This window comes from Miscanthus floridulus, chromosome 8 (genome assembly GCF_019320115.1).
Source record: "Miscanthus floridulus cultivar M001 chromosome 8, ASM1932011v1, whole genome shotgun sequence".
Lineage (NCBI taxonomy): Eukaryota > Viridiplantae > Streptophyta > Magnoliopsida > Poales > Poaceae > Miscanthus > Miscanthus floridulus.
This window is the reverse complement of record NC_089587.1, coordinates 179,509,668-179,520,829: the sequence shown is the minus strand read 5'-3', so window position 1 is coordinate 179,520,829 and position 11,162 is coordinate 179,509,668. Positions and strand designations below refer to the sequence as shown.

The 11,162-nt window shown below is 45.4% G+C and overlaps 1 protein-coding gene and 1 long non-coding RNA gene across 2 annotated transcripts; both read right to left on the bottom strand.

Annotated features, from left to right (window-relative positions):
• Window positions 1-3,637: 3,637 nt before the first annotated feature.
• Window positions 3,638-4,440, bottom strand: LOC136474153 (uncharacterized). The gene is made up of 3 exons (XR_010762851.1): window positions 4,256-4,440; window positions 3,899-4,174; window positions 3,638-3,830 (listed from the first exon to the last, which is right to left on the bottom strand). It is a non-coding gene; the product is annotated as an uncharacterized lncRNA (long non-coding RNA).
• Window positions 4,441-6,710: 2,270 nt separating this feature from the next.
• Window positions 6,711-8,339, bottom strand: LOC136474152 (pentatricopeptide repeat-containing protein At3g04130, mitochondrial-like). The gene is given in 2 exon segments (XM_066471749.1): window positions 6,711-8,173; window positions 8,175-8,339. Coding segments are annotated over 2 exon segments (1,521 nt in total). The 3' UTR covers window positions 6,711-6,817.
• Window positions 8,340-11,162: the final 2,823 nt, after the last annotated feature.

Sequence of the window (11,162 nt, the reverse complement as noted above, 5' to 3'; positions counted from 1 at the left end):
TCTTCAAATAACGTTTGTCCATGTATACCATCTTAAATATAACATACAGCTATACTTAATGCAAATCCTCGACCAGTCATGTTGATGCTCGATGCCTCCAGAGACGGCCTTGTCTCTGGCTCCTCCCTACACATGCACGAGCGTCTGCCCTCCGCGTTATGGGTGGTCGGCAGCAGCTCCTTAGCGACGCCTGTTTCTCCTACACGTGCACGGGCTCCGCGCTCGATGTTATGGACTATGGGCTAGCTAGGGCTGGAGACTCGGCTACACACTAACTGGTCGGGTAGTTTATATTAAGTATAAACACAAACTTCACATTAACACTGATGTTTACAAAGCACCAACTGCTTTATCACATCATGCTCATTTGCAAATGACTGCTGAGCGTCATACGCTATTTTTTCACCGCTGATTTTTTCTCCATAATTTATTATTTTGTACATCATATACTACCATTCTACATATTTATATTGTAGGAATTTCGAGCTATGTTCGGGGACTTCGTCGCTCGCTTCTCGACCTACGCTCGGGGACTTCCTCGATCACTTTCTGACCATGGCTCGGGGACTTCATCGCTCGCTCCTCGACCTGTGCTCAAGGACTGCCTCGATCACTCTCCGACCATGGCTCGGGGACTTCGTCGCTCGCTCCTCGACCTATGCTCGGGGACTGCCTCGACCACTCTCTGACCATGGCTCGGGGACTTTGCGTCTCGACTACATGTGACTGGCAACTCGCATACAGTTGGGATATTTTTTCTCACTTAGACCTTGCTACAAGGCTCATACCTTGCCTTCCAGTAAGCTTGGGGACTACATCGGTACGATGCACCTGCCGGTGCATCTCGTATCGCTTGTACGACGATTGGATTCTCAACTTAACTAGGAATTCTTTTTAGACCCTGGCACCACGTGCCTACGTCACCTACTACCAGGCTCGGGGACTAAGTGGGCACACTTCACCTTGCGGTGAATGTGTTTGTTTTTTGACCCCTACGCCTCTGATGATCAAAGATGCTACGCTTCAAGACACCCTTACGTTTCTTCATAGAAACCCAAGTGGGCACACTTCCCAGGACGGAAATCTTTTTTCTTTCTTCTTAAGAGCACCATACATTCTTTGGACAACCTACTTCTCTGGCGACAACGGTGGTCGGAGATGTTAAGAACTCAAGCCTCACTGTTCGGAGAAGGTTAAAATGGCGTGTCGCATCAGAATACATGGTGCTCGGGGACTAGCTGTGGGGGATATACCCCCAGGTACCACAAGATGGTACATGGGCCGCACCATTCGAGGTGGACCGGCTCGTAAGATCAAGGCGTGCACAGCAAGATTACAAGTTGTACTAGATATTGTAATAGTACCAAATAGGATACTTTACTTGTAACCCTCCTCCTCCAGACTATATAAGGAGAGGCAGGGGTCCCCCTCAGGGAGGACAACAGATCTCACCTCAATCAATACAGAATAATGAGACACAGGACATAGGTATTACGCCTTCACGGCGGTCGAACCTGTATAAATCTTGTGTTTTGTGCCTTCTGTAACCATCTGGTTCCTGATTACACGCACCATCTACCGACAATCTACCATCATGGGCATACCCCTAGATGGACTGCCGACCATATTTTGTCGACAGGGTACAACTATGAGGATTTGCCAGATATGTCACCCTTGTATCTCCGTTCGAACACCGTTAGTATTTGGGAGATGAGCTTCGATCCATACCTTGACCCAACACAGTGGCCACCTTATAACGGTTATGACTACGTGCCGCATCCGGATCTAATGAAGGTAGAAAAGGGTAGGAGGAAGAAGAAGCGACTGAAGGGGGACATGGACGCTATGAGAGGGTACGACAAAGACATGTACGGCGAGGGAGACTTCAATGAGACCCGTGGCAGGAATCTTTGCTCCGTTTGCAAACAATCTGGCCATAAGGCTAGCCGGCATAGAAGATAGCAGGTGATTTCATATTGTGTTCGTATTGCATAATAAGTAGTTCAAATTTTGCAATGCTACATAATGTTAATCTAAAAATTGTTAATTTGAATACTCCAACCCTTTGTTTATCATTTTATAACAGGATGGCCCCTCCCACTCCGCACCAGCTGATCCCCTTCTTGATGTGGAGTACGATGACCCCCTTCTTGTACTGGACGACGAGGTTCATTATGTCATGGGACTTAGTTCATTACGTCAAACTTATGTCGAACGAATATTATCGTCGAAAACTTGTAGACTCATAAACCAATGAAAATGTTGTATGGCAACTTATCGTCCATTTATTTGCTTCATGTTCGTTTTATATAGCACTAGTAGTTTTGTACAACACCTCCGCCTATAAGCCCACCTTCGCTTGTAGTTCTATAGTTTTGTACAGCACAGACACGTCGTGCGCTATGGCGCGACAAATGATTACGTTCATTTTAGAAATTTTGAACGCATGATACAAACAGATGTGATCACTTAAGATCGATCATGGGTAATCTGAGTACATGATACATGGGTACAATACATCAGTAGTTCAAATGGAATATAAGGCAACACAATAGAATTTCTACTACATGGCTACATTGATCATTAATAAAGCATGGAACTAACAGACGGCGCAATCAAAAACCCTCAATCAGAAACATACTGAGTAAGCAACTCATCGTCCGAGTACCAATCCTCAACCACAACCCTGTTGCCGTGGCTAGGCTCACCTGCGTTGCTCTGACCTGCCTATCGCCTGTAGTAAGCAGCCTCCGCTTCATCTGCGGCCGCTGCGGCCTGAGTGAACAACGCATTGTCATCCTCCTCCGCCTGTAAGCCCACCTCTGCTAGAGCGATGAGCTCGCTCAGTTTGCCAGTGTCGTCCTCATCCTCCTTCGCCTGCAAGCCCGCCTCTGCTAGAGCGATGAGCTCGCTCAGTCTGCCAGTGTCGTCCTCATCCTCCTCCACCTGCAAGCCTACCTCTACTACAGCAATTAGCTCACTAAGTCTGGCAGTATCGTCCTCATCCTCGTCTCCCTCATCAGACAACACAATTAGTGATTCAATGGTGCGACCAGCTCGCTTTCTGTGCTCATCTAACTTCTTTTCCTCGTACCTTGCATGAGCCACCTCTGCAGCATGTTCCTCGCTGTATCCAATCCCTTCATGTATAAAATGCAATCAGTTAGCAACGTGATTATATTACATTTACAATCAGGCAACGAAAATAGGCGTTCAAGCACTCACTGGCACATAATGCAACAACATGCTCGTTCAAGACCTGCATCTGTACTCTTGTCTCCTCCCTTGCTCTCTCCTCCTCTAATGTCATCCTTCTCTCCAACCCCCATTTGTTAAGCCCAACATCGATCGGGTTACAAATACCGCGTTGTCTAGCAAACTCACACATCTTTTTTTGTGATGTTTAACGAATAGGTTGACGTAGTCAGGTCCATATCCCATCTTCCTTGCAATTAGTTGCCTCTTCTTCAGTTCATCCAAGAACTTAGCTTGACCATCGTAACATTCCCACCTGCATTTCTTAGTGCTCTGTTCAAAAGAAATATTATATCATATATGTCTTAGCAAAAGAAACAAAATATGATTTCATGTTTACCACAAAAATAACGAACCTCTTCGTACTCAACCATATGGCCGCAACAATAGTCTATTCCAAGCTCCGAAGGGACTAGGCCATAGTTAGAATTAACACCACATTCGCACTTGACTAGTGGTGCTTTGTAAATTAACCTTTCTTTCTTCTTTTGTTTTGCTTTTGGAGGTTCTTCGGGCCATTTGTTCTTAGGACCATACAACCACTCCTTGAAACGACACTTCGCCATTGAATACACCTAAATAACGTGACATTAGTACATGACACATATAGCTCAACATTTCAACACATACACTTTGCACTTACTTCATGCTTGTTTGGACACACAAACTCCAACGTATTGTCAGGGTTTATCACGGCTCGGTCTCCGCAATGGCACAGAGGAGGTTCCTCGAGTCGTCTAACTGCGGCTAAGTGCTTCTCCTTAACCGTCATTGGAGGGGGGTTAGGGGGAGGTGGAACCCACTGCTCGAAGTGCTCTCGTGGATGTCGCCCTCTCCACCAATCGTCGAAAAGGAGATACCTGGGGTCAAACTTGTCTGCACCGTCGATCCACTGAAAGAAAAAGCACCTCTCATGGGCCTACACAACAAAAACTCAACAAAATATTAGTAACCTAGTAATACAAATGAAGAAGAAAAATATATGGAAACAATTACTTACATTAAAACAACTGCACGTGTAGAAGCAACGAGCCGCTGTGTCCGGATGTCTCGATTGAAACACGTCGGCCGGACGACCACAGTCACAATTAGGGATAGGGAGTTCAGGAGGGACTGGGGCATCTTTGCTAGACTCGTCAGGGTACATTTCTCTAGGACGACCCCGTTTTCGCCATAACTGCTCCCGAAACATGTCTTTCATCTAATAAAACGGTTCAAATTAAACACCAATAAAAACAACACAAATTAATGTAAAATGTAATCATTTGCAATGCAACTAAAATATTATAAACAACAATTGTAGCAACAAAAATATATATGGCAAACATACTTCTAACTAAATAATTAACCTTAACATTGACAAAATCATACTAATATCTTCGTAATATCTTATCCACCATTCAAACGAAAATAAAATGTACGTCATTACCTTGAACTAGGACGAGGAGGGAGGGAGGCGGCCGGGGAATGGAAGGGAAGGGAGGGAGGTGGCAATGGAGGGCCGGTCTGCCGCCGTTCGTGGCGCGGCGGCCGGCGTGCTTGGCGACAGGCGGGAGCGGGAGCGACGCCTAGGCCGCTTTGCTGCTCGGGCAGCAGGACTGGCCGCGGCGGAGGTTATACCTGGCTCTGCCGCGTCATGGATCAGGGCGCGGCACTGCCGCGCCAAGATCGGTGGCGCGGCATAGCCCTGCCACGTCAGCGGCCAGCGCTTCTGGTCGCCGCCACGTCAGCCCTCTGCCGCGCCACCATGCATGGCGCGGCACAGGCATTTGACCGCGCCAGGGCAATAGGCGCGGCTAAAAGTGTTAGTTTTAAAAAAAACCGAGAGTGTTAGATTTAAAATTAAGTTCGAAAAAGTGTTAAAATTAAAAAAAAAATCGCCGGAGCCCGCAGGAGCCCGGCCAAACGGGGCCTAATAGTTGAATCTTAGCACTCTCATCAAACTCTGACTAGATCAAACACACCAGGCATAAGATCAGGTACCAATTTCCTTTTTTTGCTGCCAAATTTTTGTGCTTGCATGCTTCATGGTTCATCTTTTACCCTGATGTACACCTGTTTTCTCAAAACTAATATCATTGTATTGGATTCTCATTTCTTGAAAGTCGGTGTGCATGTGTGCAGACCAAATGGAAACAAACACAAGAGACCAGTAGGAAAAGAATACAAGTCCGTTGATTTATGGTGATCAGTTTGTATAGCTACAACATTTGAAATGCTCCTGTCCTGTCTAAATGGCCATCATTCATTGGAACCTGGGTTCTGAACACACAGTGCTGCTTGAAGAAATCGCTGGCTACTGACACTGGTGGGAGAGTGCTTTGCAGCAACCTTGCCGAACTGCGGACTGTGGAGTGCTTTGGGAGAAATTATTCAAGTTATGCGTGTGACTGCTATTTCTCAAGTTATTACAACTGGGAACAGTGGATACGATTGTATAATTCTTTTAAAAAGGGACCACCTTTATTATTATTGGCAAACTATCAACCCTGATCAACAGTGGGCGCGGCGAAGACTAGCTTCCTAGTTGTCCATAATGAGCAACGATATTTTACACGGACATAGCTACCCTAAACAGGATGGTATATTAACTTTCCCAAGTTCATTCTTGATAAATCTTAAGAGAATCCCTCAAAAAATAAATCGTAAGAGAGTATTAATTACATGCTAAATGCAGAAGGCAACCAAGAGCTGTGGAATGATAAAACAGATACTCAATTGACCATGATTGTGATTATTTACCCCTAACATAAGTGGCAACGACAGAAGGTTTATACCATGAAACACTCATTGGTTTGGGGAGCAAAGTAAGGTGAAATAATGATGCACTGAAAGAAGTGATAAACCATATTGAAAAAGATAAACTGTAGTCAAATGAAAGCATGTCACTTTAAACCATATTGAATAACAGATAAATTGTAGTCAAATGTAAGGATGTTCCTCATATTTTCCACAGTAAGAATGTTATATAAAGTAGATATGATACACGTTTGTAAGTCTACAAGTACCTGAGTTCAGTGAGCTTCTATTTGAATTGACACTTTAAACAGAAAGCATATTGTTTTGATGTTTTCTCAAACACACAATAAGTGAATCAACATGTACAATGCGGAAAATTCTACTTATGCACCAGTGCAGTTAGAGTTATTATATAGGCATGTACACTATTGATATCACCTAATGCATAAATATAATACGAACAACATACTGAATGGTGCCACAGTTAGAACACCAAGCTCAATAATTGACAAAATAGTCACATGAAATGTAATAGTATGTTTTCGCAAGAAAAGTAAGGAAATGCAATAGCATGGGCTGATGGCTCTTAGTTAATGTACAAGGATCATCATCTGCAGTCAAATGAGGATCTCAATCTTGCTATAATACCATGAATAAAAAAAAGATGATATAAAAGTAAAAACAGTAGACGCTCCATCTTTTGTTGTGTGAAGATGCCTCTTGAATTCTAGTTATAATGCTAAGTTAGAGATTGTTGCATAGTATTAGCTAATCAGTAATGACTAGCAAATGAATCACATGGGAGAAGCTAATGCTCTCAAAGTTACGGAGAAAGGCCAAAGGAAATTACATCATTCCGAATTCTTTCCACGTACGCTTCCATGTTTTGTCTCCGAGTCTCACTCAAAAGTAACTCGCATGTTTTAGGTCTAGGTACAATTTCACTACCTACCATCTCATCATAGAGTTGATAAGCCCAATCAGTTTCACCGACCCTGCAAAGACCATGGATCAGAAGGGTATATGTATCAAGATCTAGCCCTAGACCGTTCCTATCACGAAGCTCACTCAACAAACGGTGAATGGCACCAGCTTGCCCTCTTCTACCAAACAATAGTCTAAGAAGTGGTTGATATGTCTGAAGATCAGGTTTGCAGGATTGTGCTTCCATTTCTTTCAATACATCGAGAGCATCATCATCTCGCCCATATTGGCAAAGAATTGATATCATGGTGTTATAAGTGGCCACATTGCGGGGCACACCATTCCTTGGCATCTCCACACGAAATACTTGGTTAGCTTCAAACAAATGACCTGCTCTACCAAGAAGGTTGATCAGGGCATTGTAGAACAAGGTATCAGGCTTACAACCAGAGGACTTCATTCTATCCGAAACACTCAGAGCTTCTTCAAACCTTTCACATTTTGTCAGTGAGGTCATGATCATTGTGTAAGTGATCACATTTGGATGGCAGCCCTGAGAACTCATGGAATCAAGGACTTCACAGACCCTCCTGAAGTTGCGCTGCTTACAGTAAGCCTCAAGAACAGCAGTGTATGTGATGACAATAGGAGGGAACCCCCTGTTTTTCATCTCCTCCATCGTCCACATTGCTTCATCAATTCTACGCACACTGCACCACCCATGGACGAAGATGTTGAAAGTGTAAGCATCTGGTGCGATATGTGGGCTGAGCATGACAAATACCTCACGTGCCAATTCGACTTTCTTCTCCTTGCAGAGCGCATCGAGCAGCACATTCATGGCCTCCGTGTTCCTCTCCAGTCCCAAGTCCTCCAACTGATCAAACAACAGAATGGCATCCCTCCACCTCCTCGCAGCGGCAAGCCTCCTGATGCTCTTGGCGATAGTGTCCACAGTGACGAGCCCCCTGCAATGCATTTCAGACAGCAGATCCCACATCCGATCGATCTGCCTCATCTTCCCGAGCAGGTCGACCATCCGGTTGCAGGCGTACGGCGTGTGGGAGTAGCCTCCGCCCCGCGACTGCGCCCACAGGAAGAAACCCAGCGCGGATTTCCAGTCGTCCCCGCACCTGCGCAGCAGGCTGTCCGCTACGCCGCTCGTCAGACGGAACTCAGAGCACTCCGCCGCGAGGGCCCGGACCAGGTCCTCGACGCTCCCCTTGCGTGCCCTGAGGAGCGAGCTCTTGATTTCTTCCGGCCGCCGCCTCTTCCTCCGCCGTGAGTGCGGCGCTGTTGGAACTTTGGTTCGGAGGTGCGGCGGACGATGATGACGACGATGATCTGCGGAGGGAGAGGCGTAGCAGGGTCCTCCCGGCCTCGTAGCAATGGCCCCGGCGCCGGAGACCGCGCAGAGGCATCGGGAGACGATGTCCGCGGCTTGTTGCTCCCGGCGGCAGTTGGTTCTAGAGAGACCTCAGGGTCAGCAGTGCTGAGCTGCCGTAGCGGCGGCGGAGGGATAGGAGTGCGCCGCGTTTGGGAGGTGATGAGCGGCTGGACCGCTGCAGCGTCGAAGGGAAATATGCGATTGCGGCCCATAGCTGATAGAGGCCCAATAGGTTCCTTTCCGTTCTTGACGCGAGGAGACCGGCCCACATTCACTCCGCCCCACAGCCGTTAGGGTCACTTTCTCCTACTCCACTTCTAACTTTGCACTTCGCAAGCCAAATATTCCGTCTATACCAACTTCATCTCAGAAAACCGATAAAAAAAAACTTCATATCAGAAAAGTTTCAAAAAAAAAAAAATCATCTCAGAAAAGTTTCCAAAAAAAAAAAACTTCATCTCAGAAAAGTTTCCAAATAAAACTTCATCTCAGAAAAGTTTCAAAAAAAAGTTCATCTCAGAAAAAGTTAGAGTTAAAGACCAACATCTTATATATATATATATATATATATATATATATATATATATATATATATATATATATATATATATATATATATATATATCTCCTCATTTTGCAGACTGGGCTAGACTCAGGCCGATAAAAGGTCGGTTGTTTTGGGCCTCCTCATGGAGTAGGGGCAGCATGGAGTTGTGAGAAAATTACCCATTAGTGTCACTAATTACACACATACTGATTTCTTTCTTTCTCCTATAGTTCCACGGCGTTGCATCCTTGGTTGCGACGATCCCCTTTCCTCGGATGCTCTCTCTTCATCTTCATCCTCTTCGCGCTTGTGTTGTGGAACCCAAACTATAGGGGTAGCATGGCGAGTGCGTAACATGAGGGTGGCGGGAGGCGGAACCGTACCTCGACGCTCGTAGTACTGGCCAACATCGACGTGGGAGTGGTGGTTCGGGCGCAGTGCTGGGTCACTGACACAATGCCACTGGGGGCGCTAGCACGAATGGGGGATAGGGGATACGAGCCTCGACCTTCTGCGTGAGTGAGGTGGAGTAACTGTAGGCACAAGCGATGCGTGCTCAGTTGCCTCTATCAAAGGGGATGTGTCTACAGGCGCAAATAGTGTGGGCTCGGCTATCTCGAGTGGAGGGGTGCAACACCGGCTTGCACGCTACAATTGACGATAGAGACGTACCTAGAGGGCAAGGGATTGGGAATGGTCATTCCTCTTCTTGCTCCTCCTTGCCCCTTTCTTCTTTCCCACCAAGCTAGAGGGTGAGAGTTCCCCTAGATCCACCCTAGCTATGGAGAAGGTCTTTGGGAATGGGGCTGCAATATCTTGAGGTCCTTCTTGGCCTTTCTCTTTCTTCTCCTCCGTCCTCTCCTCTTCCACTTTAGTTCTTCTTAATTTCTCGTGTTCTTGGTTAGAGAGATTCTTGTGTTCTTGGTGAGAGAGGGAGGGAAGGGGACAAGAGTGTATGGCAAGAGTGAGAGTGGGTAGAAGGTCCTGGTGATTCTCGCGCTGACATGTAGGGCCAAGAGTGTGGCAGAACCGTCTAATCTAATGCCTCCCCGGAGTACTTGTCTTTCATTAGACGCTAAGTACTCAAGAGAGGATACTAAACTACGCAGTTCCATCGAGCACACCCTAAGAGAGAACTCGAAAATTCACATTTTTCTATCAGGATCATAAATGAGAGAATAAAGCTTACAACATTCTTAAGCCATTCCTTACATCACTTTATTACAGTAACAGAATATTACCTCGATTGATTATCACAACGGAATATAACAATATTATCAGAGTTACAGAGGAAGCAAAGATTAATTTAATGACATGGTGGAGCATTAACGTAGTGAACATTTATATACAAGAGATGCTAGCAGATGTTATATCTTTTCTTATAAAAACTTTTAGTGAGGGTTATAAAATAAACACTATGGTAGTAGCGTGAAGGAATCCTCTCTGAGCCCACCAGGAGGTTTCCACACATAAGAGTCAGCTCTAAGTATCCTCTGATCACCTGCAACAGGGGGAATAAAACCCTGAGTACTCGATTGTACTCAGCAAGACTTACCCGACAGGAGAAACATAAAAGACTCTAAGGATATGCAAGGCTTATTTGGCTTGTGGGTTATTGCATCTGCAGAAGCATTATTAAACGTGCGTCCTTATATTAAATTTTATTAGCAGTCATTATTAGTTCATTAACTAACCATTCTATGTAAGCACCTGTTCTACTTTCAAACAAGGGTTAAGCAATCAGAACTATTTCAGCATCTTTAATATTTCAGTTCTTACTACGGTGCTAGACCATAGCCAAGTCGTACCATCTCACGGAAAACGGCGATTCACGAATCAATGTATCCTAGCTGGGTACTCCGAAATACACGCCCCATTTGTACCCCAGGAACAAATAAGACCAACCCGTTCCACTCCTGTCATGGGTCTAGGTCCCCGTCCAAACTTGGACTCCAAGCCCTTATACTTGAGACCCGATCTCAATATGGTGCTTAGACCTCCACCTTTCTCTCCCCCAATCAGTCGGTCTGGAAAGAGCCGAAACCCACGACAAGAGCATAACGAGCCTTTCCGCTCCCATAAGCAAGTATGTGCTCAGGATAATAAGTCTGTGACCTGACTACCATCCACAACAATGGATGGTCCTTAATCGACACAGGTGGAATAAGTGCAATCCGAGCCTCGCTCGAATGCCTAACCAAGTCTAGATCCAAAGTACCATTCTGCTCGATCTCCAATTATCATCCTGATATATATATATATATTCCATGTGATAGTAATATGATAATAACAACAATAATATATTTCCTA